Raw genomic sequence first — 25,021 nt, 5'->3', positions numbered from 1 at the left:
TTTCTTCACCAGCGTGTCTGCAGTGCCACCAGAGTTTTAAGGGCTCTGGAGGTCTTGCTTCTGTGTACTGATTAGTTCCCCATATTCAATCAGAACCAGACTAACCACATCCTTAAGCGATCAGCATTCAGTATGCTGTGATACCAATAAACAAATCAGGTTCATGTTCACAGTACTTTATGTGCCAGAGTGCCAAATGTGCCCTCAACGCAAGTCTATTTTACAGTTCAAAAACATTTATAAATCTTGATTCGCCACAGCAGGGTGTGAAAAGTACATTAAAAATATTTGGCAAACCAGACCGATAGGGCTAAAACTCCAATGAAAATACTAGCAAAACATTTTAGTTGACAGATATTTCTATTGAAATGTTTATTCATGTTTGTAGAGAAAGTATCCTATATTTTCAAAAAAACACAACAGTTTCAAAGATAGCATTTTTATTATGTTTATAAGTGATTATATTTTAGAGTCAGTTCACTTTGATTAGTTGACTGTCTCTGTAAATAACTCAGAAATATAACACCTTTTTGAAGATGGCAGCTTAGATTTCCTCTTATCTCTGCAAGACTCTATTTTGGTTGGATGCTTGTTTTCATGTTTATGGCATGGACACCACGATTTATATACACTTCAGAGGACTTAATCAATGCCACACAGTCTGAAAAAGACAAAAAGAAATTCATTTTCAGCGACAAGGCTCTAAAATGATGTTACCCCAACCACCAGAAGCATACTGTTAAACCTTTCCATGCATTTAATTTGTGCTACCTTGTCCTCTATAACTATAAAATTCAACTTTATTACAGCACAAATGGTGAAAGTCATCAATCACTGAGAACTGGTGTGTGCATTGTGCCTCAAACCTGCAGCCAAGGGTTGAGGTATTGTCAGCGGAAGAGACCAAGTTATGTTGTCACTGTAGCAGTGACTAAGCATACATTGAAGTAGTTTCAGCTATTTCTGAGTGTTTGAGGGGCTGAGAAAGAGGAATTTACAAAGTACGTCTGAATACTTTTTGAATACAGCCATATTTGTTGGGCTAAATATCATGGAGCTTATTTAAGGGAGGATTACACCACCGGGGGCGTCACTTTGTTTTATGCTCCAGCAGCACAAACATCACAATCATATCTATGAGGCAATGCAAAGCCTGTGGTCGAGGTGTTGCATGGCCACATTCATAGGGAGAAAGACAAAGCAGTGCAAGTCGCTGCCTTGCCTTACTCTGCATCATAGGCATTGCCGTGGGTGTCCCTATGTAGCTCCAGTGAACTTTGGGGCAGCGTCAAAATCATACACCTCCCGATAGCAGGTATAACAAGGAGAACTATTTTTATTTCTCCTCAGTTGTTCCAATTTCCAAGTGTGCTGGATTCTGCAGCACACATAGAAAGAGGTAACTGCCTCTCTGGATTGTTTTTGTGCAGGAAGGTGCACCATCATGCACAAAACAAATCCTTCCTGCAATGGATCACCTTTGCACCATGGTTCAAGGGTCACAACATTCATGCTAGGCAGCAAATTGTGCACCAGCACAGTGAGAAAGGACAGGAATGCAGCGTATTGCATAAATATATTGTATTCCTGCCCTTTCATACTGGTATAGGGCAGAGCAGCAAGAAGACTTGCCCAAGGGCCTCATTTATGAGGAATTAGCTAGGGCAGCACCACAAGTGTTCTTGCTGCACTACCCTAAGCCAATCTGAAAGGGGGAGAATACACTGTATTAATGCAATTAGTGCATTTCTGCCCTTTTTCCCTGTGTGTGTACACATGTTGCTACCTAGCACCAACATATACAGCTTTGCATCTTAGTGCAAGGGTATCTCCATTGCAGGTTGTTTTTATGTAGAAAGGGGCACCTTCCTGCACAAAAACTATCCTGAGAGGTGTTTTCCTCCTTCTATGTGTGCTGCAGAATGCAGCTCACATGGAAAGAGGAAAAAACAAGGGGAAATAAACGTATTTCTCCTTATTGCACCTGATCTGGGGAGGCGTAATGTTTTAGCAGTGCCCCAGGCTTCCGTAACTCCTTGATGTAGAGTCAGGCAAGGCATTGATTTGCGCTGCTTTACCTTACTCATTATCTATGAGGCCATGCAAAGTGACTTTGTGTGGCCTCATGGATATGATTGTGAGGCTTGCGCTGCCTGAATGTCAAAAGAAGTAACGCTCCAGTGGCGGCCCCAATAAGCTCCCAAATGTTTAACAAAGTGTGGTAAATATGTTTTTATGTTTTGTCCTGTTGAATTAATACCATGTAGCCGTTATCCAACAGAAATCCCCACAATTATATTTAACCCCTGTGCCGCAGCCACGATTTTGCGGCAGTGCAGCACTTCCGCAAAATGGGCGGGGCCGCGTCGGCCGTTGGCCGACTGCAGCACTAGCGAGGTAGTGTTGCCGTCGGCCGACAGCAGCACACAAGGGGTTAACCATATTGACCCAAACTGAAAAATCTGTTTAATGCCCATATGAAGTGCTTTTGTTGATCTACGTAGTGCTTCTGTGCTCCTAATTATTTCCTCTCCGATGTAGGCTCTTAAACATAGGCCCTGCGCTATGGTGCTCATTTGAGATTCGTGCAAGAGAGCCAATAAATATGTGACTATTGGAGATGCCTTTGAATAACTGCTGGCAACTAACTGAAAATTCCCAGCCATCTATGCAACAGTTTGAGAGAGGCTCTGGAAGTACTTTTATTCTCTAAGAGAGAATGAAAGTTGGTCCCCTGCCCATTGTGACTAAGGCGCAGTAATCCCAATGCATTTTTTGGGGTCTGGGTTGATGGTATTACATATACCAGTTTGGGGGGCAGTGTCTGCACCCAGGGAGGATACCTGCAACCTCAAGTAACCCTGATAAATAGATTACCCTAATAGGTATGATTTTTTTAACCCTTTCCATGCGGCCGCGATTCCCCTGGTGTGCTGTAAACAACGCGAACAGGGGCGGGCCGTGACAAACCACAGCCGTCATCAGCACATGAGCACCGTAGTGCATGACGGCTGGGGTTCGTCATCAGCATGGAAGGGGTTAGACAATGTGTATGCTCCTGAGGTAAATATGCATCGGTTTTGCAATACTGGCCGTGGACTTCAGAATATCTGTATCTGTAGGGTAGTTCTTGATCCCTTCAGTAAAACTATCTTTAGGGCTCTCTCAGATTATACAAATATCTTTAGTTTAAAAGCAATTAGTTCACGATGAAGGATGACCGCTGACCTTAGAGAGAGTACAATGACAGCCCAGTGCCTCACTTCTTCCTTCTATCCGGGTGTAATCTGGAGCAAATTCGCACCATTTCCCACAAGAGTTGCCCCAAGGGCCTGCAGTCACAGTTGCTCAAAGGGGGAGGCTTGGGCAGAATTTAGATTACACCGGAATAATCAGAGTAATTTCAATTTTGGTATTAATCTTTAATGTGGAATTACTAATGATTATGTGATTACTCCTGCTTGCATAGCTGAGACTAATTTAGGAGAATAAAATCCCACTGTGAAAGCATATTTAGAGAGTGGCTGTCCGTGCCCACTATTCGTGTTTCTTAGCGCAAAATGCATCCTTGCATCCACTTTGGATGTAAAGGGGCATTTTGCAAATTTTGTGAAGCCAGGAATGGGGTCCCCAGGGCTTGAATTATTTTTACAGGGGAGCGGAACATGCAGCACCCTACTTGAGCCTCCAATAGCCAGAGGACCCCATCACCTGGGGCCACATTACATCTTATGAACCAATTGAGAACAGGGTTTTTAGAGTGAGGAAAATACTGGGCGCACTGCTCACGGTTGACGCGCAGGAGGTGTAGGGGTTGTTGTATTTGGCAGTAGGTGCATGCAGGTGAGGGGAGCGGAACACACACCGTACAAAGTAAACAAAAACCTGTTGCACACTAAATTAAGAAAGTACAGAAAATAGATGTCTCAATGGACATTTAAAAGTTCAAGTTTCCACCGTTGAAGAAAAGGGGATGACCAGTATTTCGGCTCCTCTTTAATTGCTTATGAATGGCCAGCCGACACGTGTTTCGTCGCAAAGCAATACAATACTTGAAATGGTGGCCACAGTTATCAGTGTGGAGACGGTGCAAGGAGTTGGGGCCTGGACAAAGCTCGATATGACCTGACCGAACAGCAACACGGTGAGTAACAACCAGGGACTCAGGATATGGAGGGAGATGGGCACAGTGGCACACATGCACAATTATCTGCAGCACACTGTACACCCACAATGAGTGTGGAACATGTCCCTGATAGCCTTGGCACACCGCAGCACACATAGAAACACCAAGTAGGATCCCCGTCCACAATGTGAACAAATGAGTCCCCCTCCACATCACTAATGCAATAACCTACCCATGCCATGTGCATGTGAATCCAGAAAAGCAGCGGCTCTGTGAGCCACACTGACAATGCAAGTGATACTGCATGACAGATAGCATGGCTGCAGTCACAATACATGACATGGCGCACAAAATGACAGTGAGGTGGCTGAGTGTTGACCATATCCTTAAAGGAGCAGGTCACACTCTGATACATCCACGTGCACCTACACGCCATGACGTCAAAAACACATCTGCAGGCAAACTATGCACAAGAGTACAACATTTGTCCAGGAACACAAATGACCCAAGTCGCAAACACCCCAGCACCCGAAAAGCATACAAGTCAAAGGCACACTGACACAAAGGAATGAGGGGCCGCCAAATCAGAGATGCAGGGGTGACTTGCCAACAATGCAGCACACACACATAGCAATCACAATACATCAACATTGACGACAATGTGGTACAAAGTGCAACCCTTACACAACAGGACAGAGGACATAGCTGGTGCTGCTTGTGCATAGAAACTGTCTAATCACATCTGGCATTGCATGACACTGAGATGATAATGTACGAGTAGAACCACACATCCATCATGTAGTCGAAATGTCCACTGTCTCCCATCAAAAAGCCAGCTTTACCAAAACAGTCACAATGTACATTGTCATGCAGTCTGACTGTAAACATCTACAATGCCTAAACATACATGGGACACACTGTTAACCTGCATCTCCCCTTCACATTGCAGAGGGGCAATCAACACCTCCTGCAGAGTAGACCACACATTGCTACAGTGATGATGAAGAGGACACCCTGCACATTTACCCAGACAAACTCCAACAGCTAATGGACAGCCTATGCACCCCACCCCCAGGAGCAGGGCAGTCCAGCTGCCTCGCGGTGACCCACACCCTGCACAAATCACACAGCAGGAAGCACACATCACCACGGCTGTCTCCCAGGACCCCCACGACCAAAACATGGAATTCCAATGGCATGTGTAGGGGTGCCAGTAGAAGATGGTTGATCAGCTGCGGGTGGGTTCGACCACATGGCAGCCAAAGTCAATGCCATACATGGGTGTCTGAGTCTCATCAGGGAACAATTACAATCCCTAACAGACAACCACTGCCCGCACCATGCTCACCAACAATCCTTGGCTGACCTTGCTGGGGCCATTACTCAGAATCAAGAACTGTCTAGTCGGACAGGCACCAGCGATGACAGCACAGACTAAGCACAGATGCGGAGGACAATGGAGACCAAGGAGCAGAGGCAGCCTGACTGTATGTCTGCCATGGATGAACACTAGCGAGATGTAGCTGGGATCTTCCATGCCTTGCAGATCCTCATCTTGCCATTGCTGCCACTGAGCCTGTACCAGATGAGTGCTGTAGGAACCTCGACACACACATCTGACGTGTCATTGGCACACATTGATGCAGCCCTATCACTTTCACACCCTGATGTGTCAGTGGCCCAACGTGATGTACTCACACACACCTGACACACCAGACAATGAATTCGTCTCAGGGGAGTAAGATGTGTAGGGTAATGACTGTGTGAGGAAGAAGGTAGCAGTATCCGTCCCCCCACATGGCCTGTCCCTGCCTGGTTCAGCCCTATGCATCACGCCTTGGAACAGGACCTCCCACTGTACCCCGAAACACTCTGCAACATTCACATGGACCCTGACATGGCCTGCCATATCAGTTCTGGTACCAATGGCACAGCAATCCGGCTGCAGACTTAACACTTCCTCTTCAGATTGAATTTGCACCCCCGAGGACTCTGGTTGGCCCACCACTTGGCAACAATGTTATGTGGGCTTGAATTGGCCATGTACTGCTTCTGGTCTGACACTACCCAGAATATGAATTAAACATTCCAAATCACACAGATGTATCATGTCTGTGTTTACTCACATATAAAAGTATGGCTGAATGTAGGGCCATTGATTGCACAAAAAGGTGCACCCTCGTAAATGTCATCAATGCACATGTCTGACCCTGAGCCACATGACCAATAAGATGACTGCGAATGTGTGAACTAGCTTTGGCCTCATTACACACATCAACCTCGCAAACCCCTAACATAGCCCCAGGTCCATGTATGGATGAGGGCTGTGTGTAGACATTTAAAAATCAGTAGCATGCCTGAAGTAGTCGCCCCCATCTCATGTGGCTACAGAACATCTCTTCGCATGGCCTACTCACACACATCAGTGTGAACACAGCCTGTTTTGATGGATCACATTGATCCACATGGCAAGAAGTTGTACACCATACACATATTGCTGAAAACACGTAAGGTCTACCAGCGACTATCACAAACACAATATCTGGTTCACAGAGGTGGAACTGCCAATAGGGACTCGCCACCAATTTACATGCAGCAGTCAGTCTCTACCTGTGTACGGACAATGCTCATTGAGGCACACGATTTGTCATACTGATCGACACTCATCACAGTTGTACACTGGTGAAGTTGCATAGACTTTGTTAGGATGTGCATGTCAGTACGGACAAGGCAAGGGCCACAACATGCAGACAAATGCTTAAGACACTTACAGGCAGCATTGGAACATGTTGAGGTGCAAGAAATGGGGAGGCAAAAATTAACACAATTCATTACGGTTGGCATCTGTCTCAGCCCACCTTGCCTTGCTGGACGAGTCATGTGATGTTTGGCATCTGCTCATGCCCCATGTCAGGGGACACAACTCAAAGCCCATTGTATCTGCATGGAGCTGTACCACCGGACTGCGCCGACTGTGTGCTCTGCTGATAGTGAGCAGGTAAAAGGGACCAACGAGGTAACATGTCTTGCTACATTGCCATGTGCGTAGTCTCCCTCCAGCAGTATGTCAGATTTATGAACATTAACAAACAACGCTGTGCAGCTCCGCCTATGCTGCTGTATGACCTTGCACCGGTGTTTTATGCATTTTGAGTCCGGGCAAATGCAGACATGACCACTGTTGTTCTGGGATATGTGACCATTCCTCCACGATGCAACAAGGTGTTGGGACCTGTAATCTGGGGGTCAATCAATTGTGGCTGCAGGAACGTAGTTACTTGTCCATGAATACGAGCACAGATTCATAGGCAACCAGTTCCAGATGTACATTGTTCTCGAGTTCAAGGAACATGAGGGAAAGAAAATCCATTAACTGGTCTGGACAGATGTGCTCCATCCACGCAGTTGCACCAATCTGCATCACAGACTAATAGAGGAGTGCCTCAATGTGGTCACTGCACACGATGACTTGTGCAATCTCCCATCCACTACTGCCAGTACATACGCCGCAGATCAAGGTATCCCATGTATGGTATCCCAGTTGCACTCCTGTTTGTGTGGGCCAACAGTCCAGCTACCATTGTGTTGGATAGGCATGGGCTCCTCGAATGTGCATGATCGACAGTGGAACCAGGGCTGGACACATGTGACGGACGCAAGCGGGAAACTCAGATGGAAACTGATTGGCAATGATCCCAGCGGATGCAACATTTGTGCACAGTATGGTGCCAAGTGACAGGAGTTGTGCATGTGTCTGGGATTGCCTGCCATTGCGTTTGTTGGGGTCCTACCACCAGCACTTCTCAGACCGGCGGCAGTTCTGTGGATGATATGCCACAGTTCAGAACAATGGGGCATATGTATCAAATACTGTCATTGCAATTCTCAAATAGCGATTTTTAGAGAATCTCTATTTGAGAATCACAAAACAGGATGTAATAAATAATTTGCAAATATTGTGCGATTACTTGGCATTCCTTAATCGCGATAAGGAATACCTTGCCATTCATTCATATGGGCTAGGAGGCCCAAAGGAATACATGGGAAGACATTCTCAATTTGTGATTCGCAATTAGAAAATCGCAAATTGAGAATGCAATTTCAAGGGGGCCAGGGTGTCAAAAGTACTGGTCGACAGTTCCCAGTTGGAGCTAGAGGCTGCCAGTGTGGTTTCCCTGCTCCCTGTTGCCGACTCTCGGCTCTCAGTTCATTGCTGCTGTGTGGGAGTGGGGCTGTTGGAGGCTGCGAGGGGTCATTGCGGTGTGAGGGTCTCTCTGCAGCGGAGCCACGAAAGTCACCCCAAAGTGGCAGGAGCCGCGCGAACTGCCTGACAGAGGCAGGAGCCAAGTGAGTGCCCCCGCAGCGGCAGGAGCCATGTGAGTGTCCCCGCAGCAGATGGAGCTGCGTGAGTACCCCGCAGTGGCAGGAGCCGTGTGAATGCCCCCACATCAGCAGGAGCTGCGTGAGTGCCCCAGCAGCAGCAGAAGCTGCGTGAGTGCCCCTGCAGCGGCAGGAGCCACAAGAGTCTTCCCGCAGAGGGAGTGAGAGTCTCCCCGCAGCAGCAGGAGCCGCAAGAGTCTCCCCACAGGTACAAGACAGAATTGGTGCTTGTCGGGGGAGCTGCCAACCCATGGAAATCTACCTTTTGGCCTGTGAGCTTAGGTCTTCCCCCGAGTCCTATCGACTCAGCAAAAAGTCTGGGAGTCATCATCAGTAATGATCACACGATGAAGCCCCAGATCAATGCTGTAGTCTCGTCAAGCTTCTTCCAGCTTCGTAAAATTCGGAAGATCGCCCGCTTTTTGACCACTGAGGCCCTCACCCTGGTCCTGCTAGCTTTAGTCATTTCGAGGATTGACTATGCCAATTCTCTATATGCAGGTATCCCGTCCTATTTACTGAAGAGGCTGCAGCTCGTTCAGAACCAGGCTGCACACCTCATTTACCATCAACCTAGGCACCAGCATGTGAGTCCTCTGTTGAAATCCCTTCATTGGCTCCCCGTGTCCGAGCGGTGCAAATTTAAGTTAGGCTGTGCCATCTTTAAGTCTCTCGCCGGTATGAGCCCCCTCTTTATTTCTTCATTACTACACCCTTATGTTCCCTCTCGTAATCTCCGTTCCTCCCACCTATCCCTACTTAAGGTCCCTGTTTTTAAATGTAAGAAACATGGAGGATTAAGATTTTCATTTCTTGCCCCTTCCTTTTGGAATTTACTTCCTCTAAGTGTCAGAGCTGCCTCTCCCTACGCACGTTTCAGATCCCTTCTCAAAACTCACTTGTTCTGTAATGCTTATCACTAATGCCCTTGTCTTGCGGACTGTCTTCTCCCTGCTGCTCGAGCGCCAAGAAACCGCTAGGTGTTAATCGCGCTTTAGAAGTAATTTTTACATTACATTACATTACATTACATTATGGGACCGTCTCCTGTTGTCGCTCTTGTCCTTGGTCCGCTATCTTGCGAAACGGCAGACATTCAACTGCCCTCCCTTGGTGCTGTGTCTGTGTCCCCCCTCCGACCCCACTTAATGGAACTCTGCTCTCCTTTTTTCTGGGTCCTGACCTGAGAAAATCTACTATTTGTATATATATATGTATATAGAGATAACTCTAACCACTAGTATATGTAGTAGACCTGTTTACTCTCTTCCATTCCTATGTGACTCTTAGAGTTTATCCATTTTTATCTCTTCCTTGAGTGACTTTACAACTTGTACATTTGACATTTTTTCTGTTTGTATCTTTTTGTAACGCATGTAATCCTAAATCCTTATGTATCGCAACTGGTTCTTATGTAAAGCGCTCTGACACCTTCGGGTAATGTTTACGTTATAGAAAATCACATTAAATAAAAATCATCCCAGGCCTTCCAACAAGTGTTGATCCCCAAATAAAAGAAGTGCCAGTGGCTACTCCATCTCCTCTGGCTCTTGCCCAGGCTCATGACCAGTCCTCCTTCGACTCACAAGTTAACAACCTTCATGCATCGGCTTCTGTTTCCCCTCCACCTTTCCCTGGATTCCAATTGACCTCGCGAGACCATCACTCCGTTTGGATACCTAGCCATTTTTCTCCCCTAGCAAACAAGCCCTCAAGGCCCATTCAACAGCAACTACCAAAGTTCTCACCCTGCAAGTTGCAACCCAGGCAAACGAACATCCAAGCAACCCAACAACGCCATCCCCAAGAATTTCACCACCAATTGCCAATGGTTGTTGACAGAAGATTAACACAGGCTGGAGCCACAGCACCATGCACAATACCCACCTTGACTTATCCTTCTTTACCAAAGAATCCAACAGATCGACTGTCAGCCCTCCATCTCTAGACCTAAATGAGCTCTGGTTACAACTCCTCAAAACTCTTCAATCTACAGTGTCAGCATTGAACTACCACTCAGACAAAATGGATCAACAGGTGGATCTATTAAACACTCTTGCTGTGTACACAGCAGGAATTGATCAAAAAATGGATGCGCTCAACTCGCTGATAATTATAGCCCAATCTCAAGTGCAACTAATTCAATCAGCATGTTGCTGCTCTCCTATGATTGACTCTTTATCCTCATTGCCCCGATTTCTGTCATCATTACCAACAGAAATTCAGAGGATTCCAGAGTCCAGGCTCCCCATTTCACCGCAACTGGCTTCTCTACAGGGCAAACATCAGGATCCTGAGCACACGTCCAAAAAATGATCACCCGTTTCTATACCATCATTCAAAGCAACAGCACTATTTAATGCACCCACCAATACAACTACTAACGTCAAATCACCCCAGCAACCCGCCCTTCGAATATCAAAACGGAAAAAAAAGACTTCGAAAATCCCGTAATAGGCTGACAGAAGAGTCCAAATAAACAATTTGCAACTATTTTACAATTAATAAACCAGTGATAGCACAGGCCTCGAGCACAGTGCTCACCATCCCCACCAGTCAGATGCAAGCAGTCCAGTTACCACAAGCCCCCAAGGCAGTCCCCACACCCAACATCCCGGAATAAAATTGGAGACACTGAAAACAGGCAACTACAAACCAATGAAGAGCTAATAACTGTTACCAGGTCAGCCACAACAATGCCCTCCCAAAAGTGCTCATCAACCACTGAACGCTCTTAACCACCTCAACTGATGATCAACAGTCCAGGCTCACATTGGGCAGCAAACCCCACCAAAGAACTGGACCACCAATTTCCGGCAATTACATCCAGCCAACTTCCTTTGGCGTGTATGCACAAACCAGTTTTTACCTCAGCATCAACCAACCAAGTCAGTGAGCAATCCTCCCCCTCGCATAGTACATCAATTTCTCAATCAGCACTAGAATTTAAGACTAAGCCATCTAAGTCCATACCAGCTGAAATCCACAACCCAGCCATAGTCACCAATGGAATTAAACTAATCTTAACAACAGAGTACGTCTCTCAAGGCCCGCATGACATACTAAATCGCGGGCACATAATTTGGGTCTTCAAAACGAATCCAGACCTGTGCAAGCTGAAATCAAAAGATATCCTTGCCATCGGATTTAAACCCAGCCATGGCCCCCAAAAGGAGAATCGATTCTAATCACACTAGCATCTAAAGCCACAAGGAAACTGGTTCAATCTAAAGCTGACCAATTTAAAAACTGGGGAATAAATATAGGAACACCCCGAGTTCCCCGATACCCTTCAATACTCACACCTAGCCGGGTCCTATCTTCAAGTACATGCCACACCCCATTTTCTATTTTGAAGTCAGCCAGAAGCTGCTCTCCAGTCAGCAATGACGAGCGCAGTGAAGTCCAGTAAACCATCAGAAGTGCAGACTGTCATGGCTGCTGGCAGCCCTATCCCAAAGCAGGATCAACTGAAATAACTTGGAACACGGTCTAGCAATCTGTTCCTGGAATATCAATGGTCTTTCATTAAAACTGTAATTTCCAGATACACTTAAATTCTTTATAAAACACAACATTATTTTTTCCAGGAAACCTGGCTATCAACGAGCAACACAATTGAAGGGTACCTTGAATTTATTTCGCCAGCTACAAAACAGAGCAAGTTTGGCAGACTGTGCAGTTGGCTGTCTATCTACGTGGCTACTAGATTGTCAGCATATATTAAACAGCTAGAATTTGAAGTTGACCAGATCACTGACATTGTGGTCAAGCATGGTCATCAGAGACGAGCTACTACTCCTAAATGATTAACTCTCTCTATGTTCCTGTGAGAAAAAATCCAGACTGGATTGCCTGACCAAAATTTTATGCAACATCTTAAGCACATATGGCAGTATACAATCTTTAATCTCTGGAGACTTCCAACCTCTTTCATAACCAGTTTGAAGGCCGAGGAGAAATGTGTGAACCTGGCCAATTTCTTCGATAGCAAAATCAAGAAAATCCTATCCTCCCTACCTGCTACTAACCAGGCCACCCCTGGAATCGCTAAGAAGTGTACCCTCACATCTGGCAATCCCATGGACCAACCTGAATCCCCTTGTTTAACCGCATTCGGACCAGTCTCAGAAGAAGAAGTGGCAACCACTCTAGCAGCCACGAAAAGCGGAGCCCCTAGTGACCCAGTCCCCATACGGTTCACGAAAAACATAGCACGAACCATCACAGCTAGACTCACGGCCCTCATTAACACCTCTTTTTCCCAAGGAATAGTCCCACAAAGCTGGAAGGAGGCCGTTGTTAAAGGTCTGCTGAAGAAGCCGTCACTAGACCCCACGGACCTATCCAATTATCGACCCATCTCGCTCCTCCCCTGGATAGGTAAGGTCGCAGAGAAGCTCGCAAACAAAAAATTGTCCCACTTCCTGGAAACAAACCACTGTCTAAAGAACTCCCAAACAGGTTTCAGACCAGGTCAGGGCACAGACACCGCCCTCCTGGCGGCAGTAGAAAAAGCGAGGGAAATCATGGATACAGGAGGATCAGTGGCAGTGGTCCTCCTGGACCTCAGCGCAGCATTTGACACTGTCAGCCACCAGGTCCTAGTCCAGCGCCTGGAGAGCACTGGCGTACAAGACAGTGCGCTGAGATGGCTCACATCCTTTCTCTCCCGACGCTCCTTCCAAGTCTGGGAAGGAGAAAGCCGGTCTCCCGCAATCCCCCTCCGGTGTGGAGTACCTCAGGGCTCCTCACTGAGCCCCATCCTTTTTTTCGTGTATATGGCCCCACTGGAGGAGCTGGTCGCCCCTTTCGGAGTCACGATCGTCAGCTACGCTGACGACACGCAGCTGGTGGTGACCTTCTCCCACCCCAAGCTACAGCCCTCCAACCTGCAAGACTGTCTGTCCACCGTCCATCAATGGATGGGCGATTCTGACCTAAAGCTTAACGGGTCAAAGACAGAGATCTTGCTGCTCGGACACAAAACCCCGAGTCTCCCTCCTAACATCTGGCCCGCATGTATGGGTGACCCCCCCTCCCCTAAGACAGAGGTTAAAAGTCTGGGAGTGTGGCTAGAGACAGACCTCACTTTCCGGACACAGGCCAGGAAAACAGCAGGCATCTGCTATGGGCTCCTGAGATCTTGTAGAAAAGTGCTCCCCCTACTGCCATTCCAGTCCCGTCTTCTGCTAATTCAAGGTTTAGTGCTAGCAAAGCTGGATTACAGTAATGCCATTTACCTCGGAGCGCCAGAAGCCACCTTGCAAACACTACAAAAAACCCAAAATGCCGCAGCCCGCTTGCTCACAAACACCCCAGCAAGAACTTCGGCCAAGCCTGCCCTAAAAAAACTTCACTGGCTCCCCGTGAGGGAAAGAGTCGTTTTCAAGGCCCTCTGTCTGGCACACAAGGTCCTGAACAACGCGGGTCCCCCCATTCTGAGCTCCTGGATCACTCCATACAGACCGTCGAGAGCGCTTCGGTCCGAACAGGAAAACCTCATTGTTGTCCCCAGGGTGAAGAAAACCCGCATAGGCGGCCGCAGATTCTCGGTGAACACGGCCAGAAAATGGAACGCTCTACCCTCGAACCTCAGAGCTGAACCAAACCTCCTTCGATTTAGAAAGTCCCTCAAAACCCTCCTTTTCCCCTGATCTTTCTTCCATCTCACGCTGCCCCCCCGTTAGGAGTTCGAGGTCTTAGCGCTGGGATACTCAAGAGTGACTACGCGCTCTACAAAAACCAAAAAAAAAAAAAAAAAAAAAGGCATAGGGATCATCCTTCCAGCAGTCCCCTCACATCTCGCCACACAAACATTATCGCCAGGACTCAGATCGTCTAAATTAGGCGAATATGCAGTCCTCCAATTCAGCAGAATAGGCTATATAGTAATAAACGGTCACTCATCTACAGATACCCCCCGGCCTGGACAAGAACTAACAGCTGACCCATTCATTTTTGGACTTTACATTAGGAAACAGTGAAATGCTCACCTTAATTGAGTCACATAAAAAAAAAAAAATCATTTCGGCAAACAGATGCAGCGGAAAAGCAGGTGGTTTTTCAATAATAAAAGCATCAATATAGTTCCACACTAGAAATATTTGGGAATTTTTCTCTAAATGTTCCTTTACTCCAGAAGTTCCTTCACCAAACAAAAATATACAGTCAAGGCTAACGCACTGTCGCTTGAGGTTGCATCGGCAAAACTTTCAAAACATCTACCAGGGCCAAGCCTAACTCCTCTGCTCAAGGTGATGAAGGCCAAGATCTCAAATTCCTTATCATACGGACACGAAATTATGATGGGCTTAACAAACATCTTATTAAATAAGTCAACCACCAGAATCTTTAAGCGAGTATGGCGCCTGCCAAGGGCTTCATTTCCGGCACAAGTCAGATTAGAACTCCGCCTGCTAGATCACAATGGCGCCGAGGCTGGTGCTTTCATTAAATTCTGCAATAGAATGCGCAACTTCTGGGATGGCAGTATTGAGACCAAACTCTGCAATTAAATACCGACCAGCGCATTTAGCCAAAAATATCGGCACCACTTGGCCCACTCCCGCCAGCTACTCGGAGTCCTGGAACATTGGGGAACAAATTCAACACAACAGGCATTGAGGACCGCAATTAAGCAAAGTGTTCGGCTCTGGTCTTTCCACTCCGTCAAGGCAAAATTATCCGGAAGAAAACATGCCTGGGCCGTTGTCTCCGATTATAAATGGGGTTGAGTCATCCTACTTATCAAGCACATACTCGCTCTTCTGTAAGGTTAAGTTCAAGGCCCTCAGGCTAGGTGAGTGGCCATTTCTAAAGTATTTGCCACAATGGCGGCGCCTCAGTCTCAATATCGGATGCAGGGAATGCGGCTACCACTCTGAAAGCTTGGAGCACATAGCCTGCCATGCCCAGCCCTGCTAAATGACCGAAGGACTTTAATGTGAGCGGAGTGGAACAAACTAGGAGCTCATACATGTCGTCAGGCCATAATAGCAGCTATGAACCAAGAAAATACAAAGCTGAACATTCGGTTCACCAAAGTTGCCATCAAAGCTGCTAAAGTGCTGGGGAAAGAGAAGGCAGCAATTCTTCCACCGGTTGGCCTTTCCATTTCTTTGAAATAAAAACTCTAGCGCCCACCGGCCCCTTCCGATAGGCCTACATGGACACTGTCTTCAGCATTTTAAAACTAGCTGTTATATTTTTTGTCCTTTTTTTCTAGATTTTCCTAAAATCATTCTGTGACTGTGGTTATTCAATGAGCCTGACCTGTAAAAGACAAATGCATATTCGGACCATTTTTTATTTCAACCCACTTTTATCGCAAGATTATTGCACTGTTCTTGCAAAAATCAGGGTTCTTTTTTGTTTCTTTTCAAATCTTTGTATATGTATTCATGAGTCACATGGTGTTAACATTTTGTTATGGTTTTAAGTAATAAAACAATACATTTGAATTTGATACCCTGTTGCACCCCGAAATATGTATGTGTTTACATGTGGTGCACACACATGCCCTAAAGGCATGTATGTGTGGCACATGGCACTTTGAAAAAAGCAAAAAAGTGCTGTTTTCAAAGAATTTGAAATTACCACCAACTCTCAGTTGCTGGTAATCATCGATTTCTTATGCCAAATTCGCAAAACTTAGGTGCTTTATACATCGCATTTAAGGAATCACAATTTGCGATTCCTTAAATGTAATTGCAAAATAGAGAATCACAAATGTTGTGATTCTCTAACTTGTGATGCCCTTTTGGGATGATAAATCCCAAAAGGCCTTTTACCGTTCGCAAACAGGCCGACTCTGAGAGTCGGCTCGTTTGCGGACGGGAAAAGGCTTTATACATATGCCCCAATGAGTCTTATGTGTGATCCACATTTGGAAGTATGGGTTGTTTTTTTACAAGGTGTCAAGGGCATCCCATGAAGGAGAACCTCGAACAGGTACAAGTGTGTGTGGGCTGTGGACATGTTGGGCTTTCATTAGCACAGTTTGTGGTGTTGGAGTCTTCAGAGTCTGGTATGGTATCTCACTCAGAGGGTGCCGGCCACATTCAGGACCAAGGTCGAAGGTTCGGATGACATTCTGCCTTGTGTATTGAGAAAAAAGAGCTTTCATGACTAATTTTAGTCTGACTACTGCTTGCGTTTCTGAACTGTGATGTTGCCTTCACTTTGAAGTTGATGCCCGGCCTTAGAGTTAGGGTGCACCAATGCAAAACACATGCAACAGTTGGCATGTAGGAGCAAAGGGCCCGGTTGACCTTGAGCTCCTTGTTCAGTCTCTCCCTTTATCTCTCTCTCTCGCTCTCTCTCTCTTTCCCTCTCTCTCCTTCTTTCTCTCTTTCTCTCTCTCTCTCTATCTTTCTCTTTCTCTCTTTCTTTCTCTCTCTCTCTTTTTCCCTCTCTCTCTTTCTTTCTCTCTCTTTTTCTCTTTCTCTCTCTTTCTTTCTCTCCTTTGATTAATTCCAGACACACCTTCTTATCTTGGATATTGTCTTGCAGGCTGTCACATACAGATGTTCCAGGGATGATCCACCATGACTATTCCAAATATTTATTTGGAGACAATATTGATTGTGATATTTGTTTGGACTTTCAATGGTGAATGATTAATTCTGCTTTTTCTGTACTCACATGACTGTTATTTGTTGTAATTCTGCGGCATCAAATGAATGGCTTTGCTCATGGTTTTGTGACGTTGATGTGCAATCTCTTGGTCCTGGGTAAAGGGGGAGCCTGGGGTAGAGCCACATGGCGGCTGGTGGTCCGGGTGGGGTGGCGGTGGGTATTGTGGCCCCCTTGGGGGTCCGAGCTGCAGGATCGTCGGCTCCATGACATCTGCTGTTCTTCAGATGTGGCTGTGGGCTGGGATCCCTTTTCTTGTGCAGGTTGTAGTACGACTTTACACAAGTTAAGAACAGGTATCAATTTCCTGCTGATATCACGCCTTAAAGCATGTTTGGTGATCTTATCGCCGAGCTGCCTGGTTGTTGAGAATGTTTAGGTGTGGTGTTGTCGCGGCTTTTTGCTCGGGAACGCCTACTCTGCATCTCATTAGCAATAGCTTCTGGGGTCATCGGTGGCAATGTTTTTTGCGGCTGCTATCATGGGTAAACTGGTGATATGTGCTGTTAGCACCTGCTTGTGAAGGGGGCAATACATTTATCGCGACTTTGGCTGTGATAAAGTGCAGATAACTTGGCGATAAGTACATGACATTATACATCACAGAGAAATTCAAATGAAAAAACAAAGTAATTGTATAGTAGGTGAAATGTTCAGTAACATAGTAACATTTTAATATAAAAAACACTGAAATTCATCAGTTATAGTTACATTTATTTCAAGTAATTATAACTCATTCACTTGCCATACACTGCAAATACCCCACATAACACATCACTCATGACATTTTCTATGACATCATTGAAAAAATTCCTGCAATATTTGCAATGAAATTATTGATTAGGGACATCTGTCATGTGAGGGAGGCCAATTACTCCCCATACACCCTACTATGCACAATTTGAGAGAAAAGTCTGAAAAGATAGGCCAGTTCATCCATACACATTACTATGCACACACGTCATCTGAAAGAGAGGTCTCAAAAGAGAGGCCAGTCCTGCACCCTACAACATATACCCATCATCTGAGACAGGAGTCTGAAATGAGAGGCTAGTTCCTCACAATACCCTACTATGGACACCCAACATTGGAGGTGGGAGTCTAAAGGTAGAGGCTAATCCCTGCCTATTCACTAATGTGCACACCCGTCATTGGAGACAGGGGCCTGAAGTAAAAGATGAGCTGCTTCCGACACTTCACTATGCACAAATGTTATTTAAGAGATGGGACCCAGTGAAGAGACCAGAACTGAAAAAAAGAACATGGGGGTGGAAAAAATCTTTCTCAAGAGAGAGGTTTCATTGGAGAGGCTTCCTTGTTTCCAGAGTTTAATACACATACTCTAAGATACACGGCTGTTATGCATGCAATATAGGTTAAATGATTGGGCTTGTGAGACTCTTGCAAGACCTGAAGTAATATACAAGTGAGGGTAGGTGTTTGGGTGTGCCTTTTTCAGTGAGAGTCTTGAAGATGTTTGTATCCCTAAAAAAGGGATTAACACCATAAACAATTACATAAAACAATCACATATTGTTGGAATAGGGTGGCTCTGACAACAACCTTTATTGTAATTTGAGATTAGCGAAGTCATAAATGATTTCATTGAACATGTCTTGAGTCCTGTCGTATGAGCGGTCATTTGCAATACATGATGAGGGCACACTTTTTGTTAGTGCTGCTAAATATAACTGCTGAATTCCTGTGTTTTTTAACGTTAATGTTGTCACTGTATATTTGTCCTAACTATAGGGTCACTTTAACCTGTGTTTTTCAATAGAAACATCCATTACTATAGAACACAGCAAGAAGTTTCAAATTTATTTATAATATTTTAAATACTGTACGAATAATGGAGTCTTACCGATTACTGAGGTAATATTTACAGACATAAGGGAAGGCAACTCCTGCCAGAGGGAAATCATTCCAGGTAATGTGTCCTAGAGCAGAAAAAAAATAGCGTTGTGTCATTATGTTTGTTATATTTTTCTCAACGCCCTTAACTAAAGTACTGTCTTTTAACATTGTCCATATTTATTTCCTTTTTTTTATTAAATATTTTTATTGACGATTTTTACAACAATTTTTTACACCCCCCCCCGCACCAGTCAATATCTTTCAACAGCAGGTACATTTCTGAATAATCACATAAAACAATTCCATTGCGTACTTGCATACTTCCATAATATGTACATCTTATAGCAAAACAAAACGAATTGGGGAAGAAAAAGAAGAACACAGTAGATAAGAAAACATTAATAAAACGCAGTTAAAGGGAAATATAAAGGGAACAGAAGATACCCCAAAGAAGCATATGTAAGGCGTATAAATATTTTTTCACATCCAGCTCTGCACCCCCCTAGGCAGTTGCCATCCTACTTTTCCATTCTAAAATGGGCTTCCACAGCTGTAGTCCCAGTGCTCTACCCTTTTTCCCCCTTCTGGCATAGATAGCTTTCTCCAGATTATACATATGCAGTAACCTAGCCAACCAGTGCTGGAACGGGGGTGGTATCTTATCTTTCCAAGCAGCTGCTATACATAGGCGCAAAACAGCCATGGCCACAAACAAAAACCCCCCATTTTGATTTTGCTGTGAGTTACTCCCCTCTAGTCCTAGTAGTATTACTTCTGGTGTCAGCTTCAATTTATATGCCAAGGAGTTATCAAAAAATGTTTCAATACTTTTTATTAGCGGAGAAAGGTTTGGGCACCCCGCAAACATATGCACTATTTCTGCCTCCGTACTGTCGCACCTAGAGCACCTAACCCCCTGTGTTCCTCCCCACTGGGCAATTCTAGCTGGTGTGTAGTAGAGTTTGTATAGCGTCTTGTAGTGTTGTGCCTGCAGTGCCGCTGAACACAGGGTTTCCCGTCCTAATCTTAGTGACCTTAAGAATACGCCCTCTGTTACTCCTATTGCTTCCCTCCATTTAGTCTCATATTTTTCAAGGTCATCCCCTCGATGTTCTTTTAGTTCAGCATACAGCCTTTTGAATGAGCAAGATTGGCCCCCCTCAACCATCTGTATTATCGGATTTGCTTTAAAACCCATCGGTCCACCTCGTTTATTACCTAGAAAGCTTCTTAGTTGTAAATATTTAAAAAAGGTCCTATTGCTAACACCAAATTCCTGCTGGATTTCTGTGAATTGCCTTACCCCTGCCTCCCCTATTAGATCTCCCAAGTTCTTAATTCCCAAACGAACCCATTCCTTAAATATAGCATCCGCAAATATTTCTGTGGGCAGCATTGGATCCTCCATTAATCTAGTGTGTGCATGAAGTCTTCCCAAGCCAAAACTTTTCTTGAATGCTTTCCATATTTTACCAGCAGCTTCTAGCGTCTTGAACCTGGTCCGCTTAAAATAGCTTGGCTCCGAGTATCTAAGGAAAGCATTGTTTGTCTCCCCGCCAAGTATTATCCCGTACACCTCTGTTGATCCCGTAGGAATCTCAATTTCCCCCTCAGCACCACCCAATAAACCCGTCATCTGCTGTAATGCTGCCGCCCAGTAATACATTTTGAAATCTGGCAACGCCCATCCCCCCCTGTCTCGTGGTAATGACATGTACTTCAATGCTCTTCTCGTCTTCCCCTGGGACCAAACAAATCGATTTACCATATTCTCCAACTTATTGAACCAACTCATACTAAAAAACAGCGGAATTGTTCTAAATAAATACAGAAATTTCGGCAACAAGTTCATTTTTACGTAGTTTACTCTACCTACTATGGACATATGTAAATTATTTACCCTATCCAGATCTTTCTTTGCTTTTGTAATAATGGGATTAATGTTAATTTCCACCAATTTTTCCAGTTCAGCCGTGATCGGAACACCTAAATACATCCCCTCCTCAACCACCCTTGCATCTGTACATATTGTGTAGACATTCTTTATAATTTGTGACTTGCTTTTGTTCAGAGCGTACCCTGCTATTCTTCCGAACCGATCTGCCTCTAATTCTATTTCCCTTATTGCATCTATTGGGCTAGGTGTAATGACCGCAATGTCATCTGCATATGCTAGGACCTTAATATCTCCCCTGCTAGTGTTTATTGGATTAATTCGATCGTTCTGCTCTAACCTCAATATCAAGGGGTCGATGTACATAGCAAATAATAGGGGCGAGCAAGGGCATCCTTGCCTAGTGCCCCTTGTAATATCCAGGGGTCTAGTGCGGCCAGAGTTCACCCTAACACAGGCAGTAGGGTTCGTATAGAGTGATTGAATGACTTTGACAAAAACCTCACCTACCCCTCCCCTTCTTAAAACCGCCCACAAATACTCCCATGCCACCCTGTCAAAGGCTTTTTCTGCGTCCAATAACATGGCCGCTATAGGTTTCCCTTCTACTTCCTGAACATCAAAAAGTGTTATCATTTTCCTGATATGAAGTGTAATGCCCCTTTGTGGTATAAAGCCATGTTGATTAGTGCTGACTAATTGGGTTATTATCTTAGTGAATCTATCTGCCTGTATTTTCGAGAATATTTTGGTGTCTGCGTTAATTAATGTTATGGGGCGGTACGACCCTGGTTCTGTTGCATCCTTTCCTTTTTCAATATTATTACGATGTCCGCCCGGCCCAACTTACCGGTATTGCCTGGCCATGTTGCACCCCCCTAAATGTTCTTGCTAAATATTGAGTGCAGAAATACCTTATAAAACTCTCCTGGTATCAAGTCTGGACCTGCTGCTTTCCCCTTTGGCAAATCCAATATAGCCTCCTTAATCTCCTCATCTCTCAGGTCAGCATCAAGAAACTCTCTATCCTCCCTATTTAAAACCTTGCCCGGAATATTCTGTAGGTAGTCCGATATTTCCCCCCTGTCCCGTACTTGTTCTTCCTTGTATAGCTTGCTGTAAAACTCCCTAAATACCTCTGCTATACCCTTCTCATCCGTGATTAAACGCCCAGTGTTGTCTTTTATTTCTTTAATGTCTCCCTTAGCCACCCTTTGTCTTGTACGTGCTGCTAAGGTATGTCCTATCTTTTCACTAAATTCGTAGCACCTTTCTCTCTGTGTATCATATAATCTAGCAGCCTTAATTGCCACCCCTTCTACAGCCTCTGCTCTTGCTATCGTTACTTCCAAAACCCGCTCATTGTATTCGCACTGATCTAATGTGGCTTGTTCCAATCTTGCTTCCGCTATTCTCAGGGCATTATTTACCCGTTCACCCTCTATTTTTTCCTTCCTTCGTTTGGCGATAGAGTAGCTCAAAGTTTCGCCTCTTACCCCTGCCTTAAATGTGTCCCAGTCATTCCCAATGGTGGTGCTCCCCCTATTAATGTCCCAAAAATCCCTAATCCACAAGTGCATATGTGTAATATAGTCGTCATCTTTCAATAATCCCCTTTCAAATGTCCATGATCCTGTCACTCTCTTGAACCCGCTTCCTTCTATAGTTAACTTTAGGGGATTATGATCTGACAATATCCTTGGCATCCTATCTATCGCTGAAGTACCTAATAGTGTCCTAGATACAAAAAAATAATCTGATCTAACGCATTTCCGATGCGGAGCAGAAAAAAATGTATAGCCAGGATCAGAAGGTTTCTTGGCCCCCCACACATCCGTCAATGCGTTATTTCTGGCTAGATTCTGAATTGCCCTACATACCCTCTTTTTCCTCCCCTGGTATTGTCCCATAGAATCTAGTCCCAACCCCCTAGCCCCATCAATATTAAAATCTCCTGCCAAGATAGCTCTTGGTGCCCACGCGGGTAGTTCGATGTCTAGAAATTCAAACAGCTCTGGATCATCATCTGTCGACCCATAGATAGAGCCTATAGTGACCCATTCTTCCCCTATGAAGCACTCGATCAAGGCACATCTCCCCCACTGGTCCTCGAATTTCTTCCTCGTTCTTATATTTGAGTGTTTTGTCAGGATAGCAACCCCTCTAATTCTGGCCCCCTGTTTGGAGTTAGCTAGTAACCTAAATCCCATTTGCTCCATCAAAAATGACCTATTCCCTTCGACATGTGTTTCCTGTCCATATTTATTTCCAATACATCTGAAGGAGTTTCAACAGAGAGAGGTATACAATAAGGCCTTAATGGTTGAGCTTAGGCAAATATGTAATAAGTTTGCGTATTTTGGGTAGGTATCGGTCTTCTAGACTATAAGGTTTGTGAGTTAATTGTTTTTAAACAACAAACGCTTGCACTTTACCCAGAATGTTTTAGAATGAATTAATAGCGAATTTATCCATACAAAAGGAAATTTTAAATGAGTAGTTGATTTTATAAAATGTATTGTTATGGTTTTAATTAACTGAAACAATACAACTTTTTCATTTCATTTCAAATTTCGTGAGTAAACCCTATTTTACTGCTTTTAGTATTTTGAAGCCTTCAGGAGATGATTTTACAAAGTTCAGCAATTATCTCTTCAGTGCATTATATAATTATACTGAATACATGCGTATATTTTTATGTAATACGATTTGTTTACATTTATGCATCATTTGAAGGTCAATAGAAAATTCAATAATAGCAATATGATAAAAAATGCATACATACTATAATATTTGGTAAGTATCAATGAAAAAAACATTTCCATGTTCAGGAAGTGAGAAACTGCTATATTTATTTTTCACTTTCTTTGAGGCCTAACCCACCCATAGATTATATTTATGGATATACTTTATTTTATTTTAAAAGCAGCAATTTCTAATTGTGAGCAGGTAATGATACTTAATGTCACACCCTCTTTAATGGTAGAGTCGGATTCAGTACAATTTTGAAAATGCCAGTTTTCAGAAGTTAGCATTTTTCTGCCCTAAGCCCTTGTGGCTGCTGCCTGTCTTGAATTACATAACACGGTGTCGCTGACAGTTGAACCTTGTGAATTCCTCCCAGATAGTCACCCAATTGAGGGATTAGGTGTGCCTAAATTTGCCATCTGCTGGCAAGATTGGGGTAGGGGTAGAACTGAGTACAGTCCCACTTACACCTGAATAGCCTGTGCTATGAAATTCCATGCACTTCAAAGAACCTTCTAAAAGCTTCTCCCACCTCCTAGAATAAGAGCACTAGGGTATTGAAATAGGACCTTCAGACAAACTCCTAATTTGACGACTTGACCTGCGGAAGAACTCTTAGAGAGCTATATGCTACTATGACCTGCTATACACTCTGTCAGATTGCTACTTTTCCTAAAAGACTCACTAGCAATAGATTGACTTCCTTCTTTCAGTTGTTTAACATTTGGAATCGCACAAAGAAGAACCCATTAGACTAGATTGTTTTATAAATTTGAAATGGAAGACGTGTTCCCCAAATGATGCACAGATGTTTAATATGTACTCTGAAATAGACTTGCAGGAGCCTAAATGACATAAACATAGTACACTATTATCATATAAATATTTGTGCCCAATGGTTTAAAGAAAGTTTAAGGGGCCCCCCTGCAATGTACATGGAGGGGCTCCAGATTTAATCCAGAACGCTCAGGCCTGTGTACTGTGCGGAGGGGTCCTCTGCAGCTAGGGCCCTCGCATCGCGGGGGTCTGTGTTACGTCCTTGTTTAGGCCCTCTAAAGTTATTTGTAATGGATCATCATCAGGCCTAAAATGGGAAGCACCCATTAGGTAGTACACATGCCATAAATGTCAAATAGTGCATTCGAGAATGGATTCACAAATCATAGATCTGTTAAAATCTAATTACTATAATCCCCTTTAGAAATTTGTGAATTTGTGAATGTGGAGGAGGGCTCTGAAAACTGTCCATAAACATAAAATAGGTACACAGTATATAACATTCTCATGGTCCAAACAAACTTTAAATCACTGTAGAAATTAGATGTGCCTGGAGAAGCTATGTTTCAGAACAGTGTCTCACGAAATACCTGCCCCAATAG

At 44.5% G+C, this 25,021-nt stretch overlaps 1 protein-coding gene across 2 annotated transcripts in view; it reads right to left on the bottom strand.

Moving 5' to 3' along the window:
* Window positions 1-228: 228 nt before the first annotated feature.
* The window catches only part of LOC147734871 (C-type lectin lectoxin-Enh4-like), a 129,056-nt gene continuing 104,263 nt past the window's right edge, over window positions 229-25,021 (bottom strand). Inside the window, exons 6-7 of one of the 2 annotated variants that reach the window (XM_086953656.1) lie at window positions 19,008-19,083; window positions 236-661 (exon numbers count right to left, since the gene is read on the bottom strand). In XM_086953656.1, coding sequence (XP_086809782.1) covers window positions 643-661; window positions 19,008-19,083 — 95 coding nt within the window. In that variant the 3' untranslated portion in view covers window positions 236-642. Of the gene's footprint in view, window positions 662-19,007; window positions 19,084-25,021 lie in introns of both variants that reach the window. The other variant, XM_086953657.1, reaches the window with a different exon arrangement.

Source organism: Lissotriton vulgaris, chromosome 1_2, assembly GCF_964263255.1.
Source record: "Lissotriton vulgaris chromosome 1_2, aLisVul1.2, whole genome shotgun sequence".
Classification (NCBI taxonomy): domain Eukaryota; kingdom Metazoa; phylum Chordata; class Amphibia; order Caudata; family Salamandridae; genus Lissotriton; species Lissotriton vulgaris.
This window is presented reverse-complemented; position numbering and strand designations above follow the sequence as displayed.